Genomic DNA, 17,886 nt, shown 5'->3' on the forward strand with positions numbered 1-17,886 from the left:
ACCTGGTGAAGTCCTCCTCAGCCAGCATGTGCCTCGGGATAGGAGAGTAGCGGGCAGGGGGAACCTGAGGAGGAGCAGGGTAGCTGACCTTGCTCTCCACAGCCCCAAGATAACCCAGGCTGGAATTATGGCTTATGTGGTTGTCAGCCAAGGCAGTAAAAGCTGGAATCAAGAAAGGGAGAAAAAATTTCAGAGACCACTCCACGTAGGTACCTTCCTCTCCTCCCCAAGGACTGTCCCTCACACCCCACCTCAAATGCACCTCAGCACCAAGGGGTGCTGATTCCTCTGGCCTCTCTGCCCCACTCCACCCCCAGGGTTCCTCCTCCACAGTCCCTTTCTGAATCCTGGGCTCACTCCTGTGAGTCTTAGAAAGAGCTGAAGTCAAGGCAGTCTACAAAGAAAGGCATGACTGGAGGTGTAACTAATAATAATCCCTCACATCTCTATAGCCTAATACAGTTTTCCAAGGGCTTTCTCATCCATGATCTCATTTGATCCTTGCAGCAGGCCTGTGAAGAAGGCAGCACATATATCATTAGCTCCTTTTTGCCAAAGAGGAAACTAAAGACAGGTGAAAGGGACTTGTCCAAGGGCACCAGCTATAAGGTTTGGACTCAGTTCTCCTGAGCACAAGTCCTCTGTTCTCTCTATCTTAACAAGGAATATGAACTTCTTCCCCTCCAGAAACCAGGGGCAGGGGCTTCAGCCCAGGGACAGGGCAGATGGGTACGTACTGCTGGCGTAGTCAGGGGGTGCGTACATGTCGTTGAGGTGAAGGCTGCCTGGCTTGGCCACCTTCAGATAGACCATATCAGAGGTGTTCTTCAGTGAGGCCACAGCTTCTTCATGCCTCACATCTTGCAGATTGGTGTTGTTCACCTAGAAGAGAAGAAGCCTTCAGGCTAGCACTTGCAATAAGGAAGGGCCTCTTTGGGACCCCTGAGAGGGGCCCTTCACTGAAATTCAACAGTGCTCTCACAGAGGCCCAAGGATAGTGCTGTGAGGAGCAGAGAGGCCTGAGATAGAGGTAGGGCAGAAAAGGGACTCCCGGCCATGAAAAGTAGGGCCTTGGTATCTAATACACCCAACTCTGATGATGCTCTTGAAATTCCCCACAATGCTTAGTCCCTGAGTGAGGTTCAGGTGGACTGAGAGGCTGCTAGAGCTCTACCTTCCCACCCTACCATTTGGGCATCCCTGTTAAGACTGTCTCACCGCCAGCAGCCGGTCTCCAATCTGTAGGCGGCCATCCTTCTGAGCAGCACCTCCCTCAATGATCTTGGTGATGTAGATGCTGTTGTCTCCTGGGATGTGCTGGTTGCCAATGCCCCCAGCAATGCTGAAACCCAGGCCTGAGTGGGAACCAGCAGGGAGTGGGAGAGGGCCACAGGAGAAGTTAGAGTGCTCAGTCAATCCTAAACCCAACCCCACCCCCAGCCAACACTCTTGCCCCATGGGAGGTCCCCCCAGGGATCCCAAATACTAGGCTGCCATCCCCAGGTCAATAAGGGTGAAACATGAGGTCAAGAAACAAGGGTGTGAGCTGAAATGGGGAGTCAGGCAAGGAGTAAGGCTAATTTCCCTTCCATTTCCTACAGAGCCAACCAGGGACCTCTGGCCAGAGCACAGGAACCCAGAGGGCCGCACCTTTGGGCCCTTTGAGCAGGTTGACCTCCATGATGGTCTCGGGTGGGGGCTGTCGCCTCCGCACCACCAACCGCACCACAGGGCCTGCCTCCTTCAGCGCCTCCACAGCTCGGCTGTGCACCACCTCTGACACGTCCACCTCATTCACCCGCAGCACACAGTCATTCACCCTGTGGGGGAAGCCCAAGAGGCATGACACTGCGCCACCACCCCTCCACCCCCTCTCCCACCTCATTCGGCTCCCCCCCCCTGCCCTCCGCTCCTCCTCCTTCCTTTCCCTCTCCTCTCAGATTGAATGGAAGGGTCATCCTGCCAGGTGCCCTCCTCCCCTCATCTTCATCCTGCCCCTGTTACCCCCAGCCCTGTTTCCAGGCCACCTCACCCCAGCCTCCCGTCCATGGCAGCTGCTCCACCAGGAATGATCTTGGTAATGAAGATGCCAGGGTCATCAGGGACATGGGGGTTGTCAATGCCACCTGCAATGCTGAAGCCCAGGCCGGAATTGCCCTGCATAAAGGAGTGGAGGGGCACAGTCTGCTTACTAAGAGGGCACAAGAGAGGATTCCTGCCCCCCCCCACTTCCGCCTATCCCCCAGAACAGGTACTCCAGGCCTCAGAAGGGGCCAAGGCAGACCAGGGCACATTTGTCAGAAACCAGGTGGCTTCCCAGCCTGTGCTGATCATCTTTGGCCTAGAGGCCTCAGCAAAGCCACCCCCTCCCCAGTTCCCCAGGCTTCAGCAAGGTCAATTAATATTTGTTAGTTGATTGATTGATGCAGTGATGCGGCCTCTGAGAGTCGCTGTTTCCCCATCTTCTCAATGCAGGTCACTCTCTGAGTCTTAAGACTGAGGTTCAAGGTCTTCCCCTCTCCTGGCTCAATCCCTCCCCTCCCCTTTCATCCCATCCAACTGGCAGACTCACCCGCTCAAGCACTATCTCCTCATACTTGAACATGCCATCGCTGCCATTTACCTAGGGAAGACACAGTCAGTTCCCTAAGTGCCTCCTGTACCATCCCAGCCAGATGCTCCCTGGTCAACCTGCTCCTCCCCACTCCCCACAGAATAGGAGAGCTCAAATGGACCCCAGACATGTATCCGCCACAGATGGGGACAGGCTGACCCTGAGGAGTTCAATTCCTCCTCTTGCTTCCAGCCATATCAGGCCAAACCCAGCTGCTCATTTAGCTCAGATCAATGGTCTGGGACTGAGCTAACCAGTGGTGCACTCAAGGAGAGGCTGGGCTCCGGGGCCTTGTGTTTCACTAGGAGGTGTGCAGCTCTGGCCTGGGGGGGATGGCAGAAATGGAACATGGCAGATAAACCACACCATGCTTAGCATCCACGGGGGTCCCCAGGACCCGGACAGGGATCTGCTTGCCTTCTGAACCACAGCTCTCCATGGTGGGGATCACAGACTCCCACCATGTGAGAGGTAGAAAGACAGCAGATACCATCTTGTCCAACCTCCCTCATGTGACAGACGGTGACACTAAGGCCCAGAGTGGACAAAGGTTGTGCCTAAGGGCACACTGAGAGTTAGTGGCAGAGCAGGGGCTAGAACCTGGATTTCCAGGTGCCCTTTGGATTAAAGCAAGCTGCCAAGGCCACTGATGTTTTGGCCACTCATACCCTTCCCTAGCAGAGCTCATGGGAAAAAGGAAACTTGTCCCCTTCAGAGTACCTCTTGAACCCTCATTCTACATCTCTTTCTGTGTCCCCAGGAGCCCAGTTCTACATGGGTAGAAGAAGTTAAAGTCCTAATCCATTTTCTACCAAGGGGTGTTTAATCCTGAATCCTTTGTGTTTCCAAGCAGAAAGGGCCAGGGTAGGACCCGGCTGGGAGTCTGAGGCAAAGCCAGGGGTGGGACAGGAGCAGAATGGACAAAATTCCCCTTGAGGCAGAAGCTGATGACCAGGGACCAACTGGCAGCAGAGTCCATGGCCTTCAACATGCAATAGCCATGGGAGGAGATACAAGAGAAGGGGACAGAAACACAGGGTTGGTCTGATCAGCCCACAGAAGTGGCCTCCCAAATAGGACATCCTTGTGACCATTGTCAAGTGAAAATGTGATTCTGGATAGACAAGTAGAACCTGCTTTCTGGCTCCCACTCTCATCATCCCCCTAAGTGGAAAAGCCCTCTTGCCTGTCTCCCCAGGTAACCTGGCACTCCTTCCCCATCTTTCTCTGGCTGTGTTGCCTCTTGCCTTACTGCTGGTCTCCTCCTCTGAAGAAGGGAACTGGGAGCCCAGGGTTGGGGCTCCTCCACATGCCCAGTTCTGTTTCTCCCTCCCACATTCACCCCACACAGCTTTGGCTTTGAGAAGCAGAGAGGAGGAGATGGGGAGAGGGATGGCTAGTCATGCCTCCACCTTTTCTGGGCCTAGCCCCAAGACTTTATGCCTTACAGAGCTAGGAGTTGGTGGGAGGACTCCAGCTGCAGCCCCACTCTGGTCCCTGATCCCAGGAGAAACTGATGGCTCTTCAGAGTCCCCAAACCAACACAGCTGCCTGGAGTACCATGCGACAGAAATGCAGGGAAAAAGGAAACCTGTGCAGCTCTTGCATGCATCTGGGGTACCATGTGATAAGCCATGCTTCAAGCACAGCTCCAGTGAGATCCAGAGGATCGGGCTTCCACCCTCCCACTGCCCCCTTCAAGGACCCTGTTCCCAAAGCCAGAAGCCACCCAGGGATCAGTCCCGGCAAAGAAATCTTGGCCAACTGTCCCAGCCTTGGAACTGTCACCCATCTCCCAGTTGAGCAGGACGTACATAAGAGAATGTTTGCAAGGGGAGGGCCCCTGGATAGAGAGGAAAAGGAGAGAAGTGGACTCGCTGGAGAAGGCAAGGGGTGAAGGCAAGAGACACAGGAAACAGTAAGTGTGAACAGGCAAAAGGCCAGAACCGAGGACTCCTCTCCCGAGGAAGTCCCCACCTTTGCTTCTGAATGAGAGCTCATCCTATCCCCAGAGGTGGCCAGAATGGTCACTAGCTTGGGGCAGTCAGCACCTGCTCTCAACAGCAAAACCTCCTCCTCTCTCCCTACCCTGGGGGCTGCAGGCCCGAATAACCAGACAGGCCCTCCGCCATGTGTACCAGGGACCTGTCTCTGCCGGCCCAGCCTCCATTTTGCTGCTTCTCCCACAGATGCTCCTTCCATTTTCTAAGCTAGCAGTTTAGGCTGGGAGTGAAAGCCGGAGTTGTGCCTGGCACCCAGGGGTTCCCAAGCTGTGCCAAGTCAGGCCTGGGGGGCCAAGTTCTCCCACATCTGGGGGTACCCAAGGGGGCATGCCCCACTGGGGCCAGTTCCTGCACCAGGGCAGCTGCCTCGTGCCTGGCTTCAGGCATCATGCCTGTTCTGGAGCGAGGAAGCTTGCTTTAGCCGCCCCCCCCCCCTCCGCACACACACTTCAGAGCTGCTTGGACAAAAGAGTCAGTCCTTCTCAGCATCCTCTCAGCCTTGCTTGGGACGTGTTTCTCTCTTCCTCCCCCTCCCTTCCCTTGCCTGTCAAGCGCCTCTTGCCAGGGATACCACACACACACACACACACACACACACACGTGTGTGCACACACTTGCAGCCACATGGTCACACACATATACATGTAGCCACATACACGGGCAAACACAGCCATCCCTGCAGCCTCATCTACAGAAACACCTCCACGGTCAGAGAGACATTATCACACGTCCATGTGCACATTCACACACAAAGGGACTGGGACGGAGAGGGACTCATGGCATCGAGGGATGAAGCTCAGCGAGCTGGGCACATGGGTTCTACATAGATTCACAGGAGCTCCATTGCCTTTCTCCACACACCTCAACATACACACACACACATGTCCCCCCTACGCAGAGCACCATGCCCCCTCCTCCCCTCCAGTGGAGACACACACCACACACAGCCCCCGCAGAACCTCCCGCCCCTGCCAGACACAGAGATACTGCTGAACCCCCGCACTGAGACAAACCCAATTCCCCCACACAGGAAAATGTGCCCCTCTGCCATACCTTCACCTCCTGACACACACAGCTCCTCCCAATTTCCCCCTCCAAATGGAGACCCCCAAACAGACACACACAGTGAAGCACACATTCCCCACTGCCTCTCCTGACCCAGCTGCAACATGAAGGCTTAGGGTCCACTGGCTTAGAGCCCCAGGAACCCCTGCTGCACCCCAGGCCTCTTAGCCCCCACTCTCTAACCCCCCCAACCCCCCGCCCTTGCCCCACCGCCCTCCACCCCCACTGGTCCATACCTGCTCATACCAGTCCCGGTTGGTACAGGTGCACTCAGGCCACCAATTGGGGCCACTGCCGTTGAGTTTGGGGGTGCTCTTGCCCGGTACTGGCTTAGGGGGTACTGGCCCCACATCTCGGCCGGTGGGGATGAGCTTGGCCTTGGTGCGCGGGGTGGGGGTGGCCCCCGCCTGCGAAGGCAGGGTCTGCGAGCTGTATCCCCCATACGCCGTGCTGCCTCCATTTCCCCCACCTGGCCCATAGGGGTCGGGTACCTGCCAGTCCCCGTAGCTGGGAGGCTCTAGGCGCCGCAAGGCGGCCAGGCGGGTCACCTCGTAGCACTCGGGGCACTTACAGCAGTGCTGGTGCTTGTGCATGGCACTGCCCCCCCCGGCCCGGACCCCCCAGCCAACACCGGTTTCCACGCCGCCACCGCCGCCGCCACCGCCGCCGGGTTCCCGGGCACAATCACACTGCTCGGACCAGGAAGGGGGGGGCACCCGTGGGGGTGCCCGGGCGGAGCGGGGCCTGGGGCCAGGCGGGCGTCCCGGGGCCTCTGCCCCCACGCTGCCCCGCACCCACGGCTCCCCCTCCAGCACTGGCGGCTCCGTGTCGCCCGTCGTGGCTCCTGGGCCTAGGCCCAGTGGCAAAGAAGAAGTGGGTGCCTGGGCAGAGGCTGGGTGATGCGAGGACCGCTCCTGCACTGGTCCCCAGGATGGATCTGAGTGGAGTCTAGAGCATCTCTCCCTGGCTCCCTTCTCAGTTGATTCCAGCCAATCAGCGTGCAGAGTCAGGCAGCAGCAGCAGCAGCAGCAGCAGCAGCAGCAGCAGCGGCGGCGGCGGCGGCGGCGGCAGCGGCGGCGGCAGCGGCGGCGGCGGCGGCGGCGGCGGCGGCGGCGGCAGCAGCGGCGGCGGCGGCGGCGGCGGCGGCGGCGGCCGAGGCGGCGGCGGCAGGAATGCTAAACAGCGGCTCCTTAAAGGAACAGGCAGTGGCGTCCCCAGGCTCAGCCCCAGCTCCCCAGATTTCTGGGGTACCGCCAACCCTAGGGCAAGGGCAGAGGACTTGGGCCATGTGTGAGCTCAGCCCCCAGTCTCGTGCCCCCATATCCCAAATTTCAGCTCATCCTCTGCCCACTCCACCCCACCCAACAGGGAGTTGCAGAAAGATGCTCAATGGGTCCCCGGGCTTGCACTTTACCATGAGTAAAGACTTGCAGCAGCAGAACGGACTGAAGTGATGCTGGGGAAGTGCTCTCCTGACAGGGGATCAGGGCAGAGAGCAGCTTATGTGGTGGCTTTCCTGTCAGTGCTTCCTCCTCAGGACTTGTTCTCTCAACCTCTAGGCCCTGAAACGCCAGCAACCTTCCACTTGACCTGTTTGCATTACCAGCGACGGATTTAAGCCTAGGACAGGAGGAAAAGAAAGCTCTAAGTTCTTGTCCCTGGCCCACAGACTCCTCCCGTGTCCGCCACCCAACTTCCGTATGTTTATGATGGGGGAAAGAGAGCTTCAGGGTGCCAAGAGGAGAGAGCCCAGGGCAGGAAGAAAAGCAAGAAGAGATCTGAAGTAAGAGAACACATTTTGGGTGTCTGAAGAACTTGGGAATCTCCGTAGCCTCTCCTGGCTCAGCCTGCTGGGGAATGGAAGTAGGATCATTAGCTACCAATTACTGAGAACTTTACAAAGTCCTAAGTGTTTCACATGCAAACAAAAACCTGACCAAGGTTATTATTATCTTAATTTCACCAATGAGAAACTGAGGTACAGGTAGGTACCACAGTTGGAAGTGACAGAATGAGAATGCAAAACCTAGCCATTTGCCTCCAGAATCCTTGCTCTGAACTACTACAGTACAACAGGTCTATTCTAAGTTCTTCTGCAGAACTTAGATCCCAGTTCAACAGATATTCATTGCACACCAGCTCTGTGCAAGACATTGGCCTAGGACCCAGGAATACAGAAATTCATTTTTGACTCAGAAAATATTCATTGGGCACCTGCCATGTGCCAGACATTGTTCTGGGATTTAAGGATAAAGCAGAAAAAGGAACAAAACAAAACACAACAAACCCCTGTCCTTGGGGAGCTTACATTCTAGTGAGAGGACACAGACAAAAATTAGCAGAATAAATAAATGAATTATATACTCTATAGAATGATAAGTGCTGTGGAAAAAAAAAAAAAAGTAGAGCAGAGAAAGGGAGATTGGGAGTGCTAGGAGAGGATACCGAGTTATAATAATTTTTCTTAGAGTTTTTTACCCTAATGTGTTTTTTAAAAATATGTTTTTATTGATTTCAGAGAGAGGAAGGGAGAGGGAGCTTAAGAAACATTGACGACAGAGAAACATCAATCCACTGCCTCCTGCATGCCCCCCACTGGGGATTGAGCCCACAACCCCTGCATGTGCCCTGAGCAAGAATCGAACCAGAGACCTCCTGGTGCAGGGGATGATGCTCAACCAATTGAGCCACACTGGCCAGGATACCCCCATATTTTTAATATGAAAAATTTTATTTATTATTATTTATTTTATCTTTATTGTTGAAAGTATTACAGATATCCCCCCTTTTTCCCCCATTGATCCCCTCCACCTCGCATCCACCCACCCCCAAGCCTTCCCCATACCAATGTCTGTATCCATGGGTTATGTTTATAAACATACAAGTTCTTTGATTAATCAATCTTTCTCTGACTGGCTTATTTATCGAAGCATAATACTCTCCAGTTCTCTCCATGCTGTCCCAAAGGGAAAGGCATCCTTCTTTTTTAAAGCTGCATAGTATTCCATGGTATAAATGTACCACAGCTTTTTTATCCACTCATCTACTGATGTGCACCTGGGAAGAATGTATATTCTGTAGCTTTGGTGTGGAATGTTCTGTAAATGTCAATTAAATCCATCTGACCTAGGGTGTCATTTAGGGTCACTGTTTCCTTGTTGATTTTTTGTGTGGAAGACCTATCCAGTGAAGTCAGTGGGGTGTTAAAATTCCCTAGTATGACTGTATTGCTGTCAATCTCTCCCTTAAAGTCCTCTAGAAGTTTTTTTTATGAATTTAGGTGCTCCTATAGTGGGTGCATATATGTTTATCAGGTTTATATCCTCTTATTGGATTGATCCCTTTAGTATTATGTAGTAACTTTTCTTGTCTCTCGTTATGGTCTTCATTTTGATGTCTATTTAATCTGATATTAATATTGCTACCCCAGGGTTTTTTCATTTCCATGGAAATTTTTTTTCCCATCTTTTCACTCTCATCCTGTGTGGGTCTTTTGTTTTGAGGTGGGTGTCTTGTAGACAGCATATATATTTGGGTCATGTTTTCTTATCCATTCAGCCACCCTATATCTTTATTGGAGCATTTAATCCATTCACTCTTAAGGTTATTATTGATAGATACTTATCTATTGCCATTTTAATTCTTTATGCCTATGTTTCTCTCTCTATTTCTACTACTTCTAATTACAGCAGTTCCTTTAACATTTCCTGCGATGATGGTTTGGTGGTGATAAATGTCTTTAGCCTTTTTTTTTTTTTTTTTGTCTGGGAAGCTCTTTATTTTACTGTTTTTAAAAATATATATTTTTATTGATTTCAGAGAGAGGAAGGGAGAGGGAGAGAGAAAGTTGAAACATCAATGATAAGAGAGTCGTCATTGATTGGCTGCCTCCTGCACCCTTTCAACTGGGGATCGAGCCCACAACCTGGGCATGTGCCCTGACCAGGAATCAAACTGCGATCTCCTGGATCCTAGGGTGATGCTCAACCACTGAGCCATGCCCAGCCAGACTCACCATCTGTCTTGAATGATGGTCTTGCTGGATAGAGTAGTCTTGGTTTCAGATCCTTGTTTTGCATTACCTTGAATACTTCATGCCATTCTCTTCTGGCCTATAGAGTTTCTGATGACAGCCTTACGGGGGCTCCTTTGAAGGTAACAGATTGCTTTTCTCTAGCTGCCTTTAAGATTCTCTCTCTGTCTTGAATTCTTGGCATTTTAATTACAGTGTGTCTGGGAATGGGTCTCTTTGGATTCTTCTCGCTTGGGACTCTCTGTGCCTCCTGAACTTGTGTGCCTTTTCCCTTCACCAGGTTAGGGAAGTTTTCTGCAATTATTTTTTCAAACAAATTCTTTATCTCTTGCTTATTCTCTTCCTCTCCTTTTGGTATTCCTATAATGCAAATATTGTTACGTTCATGTTGTCCCACAGCTCCCTTAAACTCTCCTCCTGTTTTTTTAATTGTTTTTTCTTTCTGGATCTCTGATTGAGTGATTTTTTTCCACCCTGTCTTCTAATTTGCTGACCCAATCCTCAGCTTCCTCTAATCTGCTGTTTATTCCTTCCAGTGTATTCTTTATTTCTGCTGTCATTCTTAATTTCCTTTATAGTTTCCATATCTGCTGAGCATCCTTACAATCAGCATTCTGAACTCTATATCTGACAGATTGCTTATCTCTATTTCATTTAACTCTTCTTTTCTGAAGACTTCTCTTATTCCTTCATTTCAGGCTTGTTATTTTGTCTTCCCATTTTGGCTGCCTGTTTGGGTTTGTTTCTATGTATTAGGTAGATCTTCTAGGACTCTCAGTCATTTTTGAGGGTCTCTGGGGCAGGCCAATGTCAGACACAGTTTTTGACTGGCCCTGAGTACCCTGTTTGGAGCTATCAACAACCCATCACTTGAGGTCTCCTCTGTTGGGGCTGGGTGCAGTTGGACAGGACCAAGATACACACCAAAGTCTGCTTTTCCAAGGCCCAGGCCCAGAAGCAGATCAGGCAAGGACTCAAAGCACTCTGAGGTCCGCCTCTGGCTGTAGGCTGATTAATCTGATTCTCTTAATGAGCCTCAGGCTGTAGAAACTCCTCTGGGTAGGATGAGAGGTTTTCCAGCAGGGTGGGACAATTGCTTCCTCCCTCAGGTAAAAGCAGCAAAATGTCTGCCTGAGAAAGATGTCCTCTGCAGTATGGAGGAATGATTCAGCACAGTAATCCAGATGGGTGCCTTCTGATCTCTATCTCCAGAGCCCACAACCCTAGATTCTCCTCACACAGCTCCAGTCCACTCTGCTCTCCCTCTGATGGAGCCCAAGGTGAGTGGCTACACACACAACTTTGTGCATTGGCTCTTTAAGAGGGTGCCTGCAGTTCTAGCCATCTTTTCCTGGCGGACAGAAATCCTGCTGCTTTTTACAGCCAGATGTTATGTGAGCACCTTTCTCAGTTTTGGTGCTCTTGGCTGGGAAGCCCAGACTGGGGTTTAGGCCCTAGAGTCCTCAGTGGGAACCCCCCACAGCTGAGCTATCCCTCCAGACCTTGAGCTGCTACCTGTGGGAGCCCAGTCAGTCCTCTCACACCTCCACACTTCCTACCAGTCTCTATGGGGTCTCCATTTTTCCTCCTTGGTTATGAGGGTGCTCTCCAGCTCGTCTTCAGTTGCAGTTGATTATTCAGGATGGTTTTTCTATATTTTAGTTGTAATTCCAGTTTGGTCCTGGGAGAGTGTCAGTGTACCTTCCACTCAGTCTGCCACCATCTTTAATCTCCCTTAATATGAAAAATTTTAAACATACAGAAAAATTAAAAGAATTGTACAGGGAGTAAACACCAAATTGCCTCCTAGATTCTTAACATTTTACTAAATTTGTTTTGATCTCTTTATCTACCCTCCACATAGCCTCTCCAACTTTTTTAAAAATGAAAATTTGCAAACACAGAAATGTTGAAAAATAAAGAGACAACCCACTGAATGGGAGAACATATTTGCCAATGATACATCTGATAAGGGGTTAATATCCAAAATTTATAAAGAACTTATAAAACTCAATAAATGGAAGAAAAATAATCCAATTTTTAAAATGGGAAAAAGCCCTGAATAGACACTTCTCCAAAGAGGACATACAGATGGCCAAGAGGCATATGAAAAAATGCTCAAGGTCACTAATCATCAAAGAGATGCACATTAAAACCACAGTGAGGCATCACCTCATACCTGTGAGAATGGCTACCATCAATAAATCAACAAAAAACAAGTGCTGCAAGGATGTGGAAAAAAAGGAACCCTTAGTGCACTGTTTGTGGGAAAGCAGAATGGTCAAGCCACTGTGGAAAACAGTCTGGAGTTTCCTCAAAAAATTAAAAGGGGAACTACCTTATGTCCCAGCAATTCCTCTTCTGGGAATATATCCAAAGAAACCCGAAACACTAATTCAAAAGAATATATGCTCCCCTATGTTCATTGCAGCATTATTTACAATAGCCACACTCTGGAAGCAGCCCAAGTGCCCATCAGTAGATGAGTGGATAAAAAAGCAGTGGTACATTTACACAGTGTACCGTAAAAAGAGAAGGCAATCTTACCTTTTGCGACAGCATGGATGGACCTGGAGAGTATTATGCTAAGCAAAATAAGCCAGTCAGAGAAAGTTAAGTATCACATGATCTCACTTGTATGAGATCAGAAACTGACAAACAAAATAGATCCAGAGACGTGAAAGCATGCAGCAGACTGATGAATCTCAGAAAGAAGGGGGAGGGGGGTGGGAAGAGATTAACTAAAGAACTTATATGCATATATACATAACCCATGACACAGGCAATAGTGTGCTAAAGGCCTGGGGAGGGGGAGGGAGTGGGGAGGAGGGGGAAAAAGGGGGATATCTAATATTTTCAACAATGAAGATAAAGTTTTAAAAAAATAAATAAACTAAAAAAGTGGAGATAGACTCTTGGATACAAAGAACAGACTGAGAGCTGTCAGAGGAGAGGGGGCTGGGGGCTGGGTGACAAGGGTGAAGGGCTTAAGCAAAGAAAAAAAGAGAGACTCATGGATACAGACAACTGTATGGTGATTGCCAGAGGGAAGGGTAGAAGAAGGTAAAGGGGGGATAAATGGTGATGGAAAGAGACTTGACTTGGGGCGGTGAATGCAATACAATATACAGATGATGTATTATAAAATTGTACACCTGAAAACTGTATAATTTTATTAACTAATGTTACCCCAATAAATTCAATAAAAAAAAGAAATGTTGAAAAAATAGTACAATGGAAAAAAAATAGTACAATGAGCACCTATATATCTTCCTCACAGAGTCAACAACTGGTAATGTCCTATGATACTTGCTTTATGAATCTGCCTATAGTTTTTTCTGAACCATCCAAATGTAAGTTACAGATTTCACTTCACTTCTCCTCTAAATATCCCTGGAGGCATACTGTAGGAATAAAGACCTTCTCCTACATAACCATAATATTATTATGCCATCAAAGAAAATTAACAATATTTCATATCATCTAATATCACTTAATGTCCAGTTCTGTATTCAAATTTCCCCCACTTGCCTTTTATATTTTTAACATTAAAACCTAATCAAGGTTCTCACATTGCATTTGTGTCTTTAGCCACTTTTAATCTAGAACAGCCCCAATCTTTTTTTAAAAAAACAACAACTTATTTTACCCTAGTCAGTTTTGCTCAGTGGTTAGAGAGTCGGCCTGCGAACTGAAGAGCCCCAGGTTAGATTTCTGGCCAAGGGCACATACCTCGGTTGCAGGCTCGATCTGTGGCCCCAGTTGGGGTGCGTGTGGGAGGCAACCAATAGGTGTATCTCTCTCACATTGATGTTTCTCTCTCTCTCTCCCTTCCACTCTCTGAAAAGCAATGGAAAAAATATCCTCTGGTGAGGATTTAAAAAACCACCATCATTATTTTGAAATAATGATAGATTTGCAAGGAAGTTACATAGATAGTACAGAGAGGGCCTGTGTACCCTTCAACCAGCTTCTCTCAAGGATTACATCTTGCTTATTTATAGTACAATATCAAAACCAGGAAATTGACACTGGTACAATGTGTGTATAATTCTATGGCATTTTACCAAATGTGGAGATTCCTGTAACAACCACTGCAATCAAGATACAGAACTATTTGTCACCACAAAGATCTAGTAGCATCATCATTTCATCAGGTTGAGCGAAGTATAGAAACCTCCCTTTAAGTCCCTTTCTCCTGTCCCATTTATAGTGTGGTTGTCTTAAATATTTTCTCTCTATATATTGAAGTCCACATCAGATGATGTTATACTTATTGCTTCAACCATCAAACATAAATTAGACAACTCAAGAGGAGAAGGAAAGTCTATGTACTTACACTTTTCCTTATTCTATTATTTCTTCCTGATGTTCCAAGATTTCTTCTTTTATCATTTCCTTTCTGTCTTCAGAACTACCTTTAATCATTTTTAGGGTGGGTCTGCTGACGACATATTCTCTTTGCTTTCCTTTGTCTGAGGATATCTTGATTTCCTCCTCATTTCTGAAGGATACATTCACTAGACATAGCATTCAAGGTTGGCAGTTCTTTTCTTTCAACACTTGAAATATGTTGTGCCACTTCCTGCTGGCCTCCATGGTTTCTGGAGAGAAATCCACTGACATTTGAATTGTTTTCCCCTGTAGGTAACTTACTACTTTAATGATTTTCTCTTTGTCTTGTTTTCAAATGTTTGATTGTATTGTGTCTTGGCATGGGATTTTTCAGTTTGGGATTTTTTTCAGCTCCTTAAATCTGTAGGTTTATGTCTTTTGCCGAATTTGGGAAAATTTCAGCCATTATTTCTTGAGAACTTTTTCAGCCCCAGCTGCTTTCTCTTCTCCTGGGACTCTAATAACACAAATGTTAGGTCTTTTGTTATAGCCCCACATCTCTGATGCCCTGTTCTTTTTGTTGTTGTTGTTCAGATTTGGTAATTTCTAATGTTCTGTTTTCAAGTTCACTGATTCTTTCCTCTGTCCTCTTCCATCCTGCTGATGAGCCCATCCACTGAAATTTTCAGTGGCTTGGCTCAGACTTCCTTTTCATTTGTTTCAACCTTGCTTGTAACTGTTCATTGAAGCATTTTTTGGTTTATGTTGGCCAATTTAGAATCCTTGTCAGATCATTTAAAGCTCTTTGTCATCTTGGTGTTGCCATCCGTTGATTATTTCTCTTTCAGGTTGAGAGTCTCCCGGTTCCTGGTATGATAAAGTGATTTTTTTCTTGCATTCTAGACATTTATGGATATTATGTCATGAGACTCTGAAACTTATATAAATGTTTGTTTTTTGATAGGCTTCTTCTGACATTGTTGCCAGGTAGTCATAGAAGTTCAAGTTCCCCCCTTGGCATCAGTTGGTATTCCAAACAGGGGCTCCTTCTTACTGTTGGGCAAGATTGGGAATTCCAGCTCTCCATTGACACCTGTCTGGAAGGGGTTGGAATGCCTCCTTCCTGATCTCCAGGGGGCTTCCACCGACTAAGGTAGGGGTGAGGGTGGTAGAGGAGTGGAGTGGGGAGGGAAGGAGGGATATGGCAGAGGCAAAAGTCCTGGTGCTCCACTAGACCTCCTCTGGCACTCTGACACCACCTGGTGGGGAGGAGAAGCCTTGTACTTTGTGGGGATGGAAGCCCAGGCTCCCTACTGGGCCTTCTCTGGCACCACCCCAGAAAGCGTATGGGGGAGCCTGATGAGAGTGAAATTCTGGGTTTCTACTTGGCCTTTGCTGTTGTGAGAGTGGCTGAAGTTTTTTCTGTAATGTTTGGTTGCAGTAGAATAGTTATTGTCTAAGAGTTTTCTGTCTGGCTATGCTGCCCATTTCCTGGTCTTTTAGCTAGAGAGGCTTTTATTGAGGCCTTTCTTGGTCTGTGACCACTGGCATTTCCAGGCTGCTCACTTCTCTGGCACCCAGTCTGGGATATATGAGGCAACAAGAAAACCCAGGGAACTCACCACCATGAGTTCAGGTCACTGGAGTTCCTAGTCAGTCTGCCCCTTTCTCTTTCTTTTAGAGTCTTATGTTCATTTCATATATAATGTCCAAGGTTTTAGGAGGAGAGATAGGGAGAAGTGTGTCTACTCTAGCTGGGCCCAAAACTAGAAGTCTCATCTTATCTTTTTTCTTTTTTTAAAAAAATATATGTCATTTGTTGATTTGTTGATGGCAGCCATTCTGACAGGTGTGAAGTGATACCTCATTGTGGTTTTAATTTGCATCTCTCTGATGATTAGCGACGTTGAGCATTTTCTCATGTGTCCCTTGGCCATCTGTATGTCCTCTTGGAGAAGTGTCTGTTCAAGTCCTTTGCCCATTTCTTAATTGGGTTGTTTGTCTTCCTCTTGCTCAGTACTATGAGTTCTTTGTACACTTTGGAAATTAGCCCCTTTGGAGAAAGGGGAACCCTAATACACTGCTGGTGGGAATGCAGACTGGTGCAACCACTATGGAGAACAGTATGGAGGTTCCTCAAAAAATTAGAAATGGAGCTGCCGTTTGACCCAGTGATTCCACTCCTAGGAATGTATCCTAAGAATCCTGAAACATTCATCAGAAAGAATATATGTACCCCGATGTTCATAGCAGCACGATTTACAATAGCTAAGATCTGGAAACAGCCCAAGTGCCCATCAGTAGATGAGTGGATCAAAAAGCTGTGGGACATTTATACCATGGAATACTATGCAGCTGTAAATAAGAAGAATCTCGTACCCTTTGGGACAGTATGGATGGACCTGGAGAATATTATGCTAAGTGAAATAAGCCAGGCAGCGAAAGACAAACATCACATGGTCTCGCTTATACGTGGAATCTAAAGAACTTAATAAACTGATGAACAGAATAGATTCAATGACATGGAAGCATAGATGAGACTGATGAATGTCAGAGGGATGGAGGAGGGGGGTAGGTGGAGGGGGAGAGAGAGAGTAACCAAAGAATTTATATGCATATATGCATAACCCAAGGACACGGCCAATGGTGGGGAGAGGGACTGGGGAGGGGGAAAGGACTAGGTGGAACGGGTCATTGGGGAGAAAAAGGGACATCTGCAATATTTTAAACAAAAATAAAATTTAAAAAATAAATAAAATAAAATAAATTTTAAAAATAAAAAAAATAAAAAATATATGTCTTTTTTGATTTCAGAGAGAGGAAGGGGGAGAGAGAGATAGAAACATCAATGATGAGAGAGTCATTGATCGGCTGCCTCCTGCACACCACTGACTGGGGATTGGGCCCACAGCCCAGGCATGTGCCCCAACTGGGAATCAAACCCCAATCTCCTGGATCACAGGTCGATGCTCAACTGCTGAGTCACACTAGCCGGACTCTTTTTTCCTTTGATTAATGACATTGCCTTTTTGAAGATTACAAATTGGTTGTTTTGTAGAATATCCTACATTCTGGATTTGTCTGTTTTCTCCCCTTCATGGTGTCATTTATTCCTCTATGCTCTGTATTTACTATACACTGGAAATTAAAATAGAGGCAATCTTAAATATGTTTATATAAGTCAGCCTCACTGAGGTGACATTTGAGCAAAGACTTGAGGGAGGTGAGGAAGTGAGCCATGCAGAAAAGTAAACCTAGTCAGGGAACAGCCAGTGCAAAGGTCCTGGGTAAGGAGTGCACCTGCTTGTTCAAGGAACAGCAAGGAGGACCAAGAGGCTGGAACAGAGTGAGGGAGGGGGAGAGTACTAGGAGCTGAGATCAGAGATTTAGTAGGGGACCAGATTGTATAGGGCATATAGGCCATTGCAAGGATTTTGGCTTTACTCTTAAAGGGATGTTGAGCCATTGGAGGATTTTGTGCAGAGAACTGACATGATACAACTTGGGTTTATCAGGATTGCTCTGGTTTCTGTGTGGATAACAGGCCATAGTGGACAAGGGTGGAAACAGTGAGACCAGCCAGGAGACTACTGCAGTGATCTAGATAACAGGTGATGGTGGTTTGGATCATGATGGTAGCACTGGAGGTGATGAGAAGTAGTGGATTCTGGATGTATTTTGAAGGGAGAATCAACAGGATTTGCTGATGAATTGGACATGTGGTGTGGCTCCAAGGTTTTTGGTCAGAGCAACTGGAAAGATGAAATTGCCATCAACTGAGATGAGGACAGTTTTAGGAGGGGTCATTTTTGGGAAAAAGATCAGGTGTTCAGATT

The 17,886-nt window shown here is 48.0% G+C and overlaps 1 protein-coding gene across 6 annotated transcripts in view; it reads right to left on the bottom strand.

The window, feature by feature from the left end:
- The window catches only part of DLG3 (discs large MAGUK scaffold protein 3), a gene marked incomplete at its 5' end in the record, with an annotated part of 52,613 nt that extends 46,338 nt beyond the window's left edge, over nt 1–6,275 (bottom strand). For 3 of the 6 annotated variants that reach the window (XM_081125213.1, XM_081125211.1, XM_081125208.1), the window contains 8 exons: nt 3–162; nt 738–882; nt 1,219–1,355; nt 1,651–1,820; nt 2,033–2,157; nt 2,573–2,623; nt 2,884–2,937; nt 5,919–6,275. In XM_081125213.1, coding sequence (XP_080981339.1) covers nt 3–162; nt 738–882; nt 1,219–1,355; nt 1,651–1,820; nt 2,033–2,157; nt 2,573–2,623; nt 2,884–2,937; nt 5,919–6,275 — 1,199 coding nt within the window. The remainder of the gene's footprint in view (nt 1–2; nt 163–737; nt 883–1,218; nt 1,356–1,650; nt 1,821–2,032; nt 2,158–2,572; nt 2,624–2,883; nt 2,938–5,918) is intronic. The other 3 variants (XM_081125214.1, XM_081125212.1, XM_081125210.1) reach the window with 1 other exon arrangement.
- Nucleotides 6,276–17,886: the final 11,611 nt, after the last annotated feature.

This window comes from Miniopterus schreibersii, assembly GCF_964146895.1.
Source record: "Miniopterus schreibersii genome assembly, chromosome: X".
In the NCBI taxonomy this organism is placed as follows: domain Eukaryota; kingdom Metazoa; phylum Chordata; class Mammalia; order Chiroptera; family Miniopteridae; genus Miniopterus; species Miniopterus schreibersii.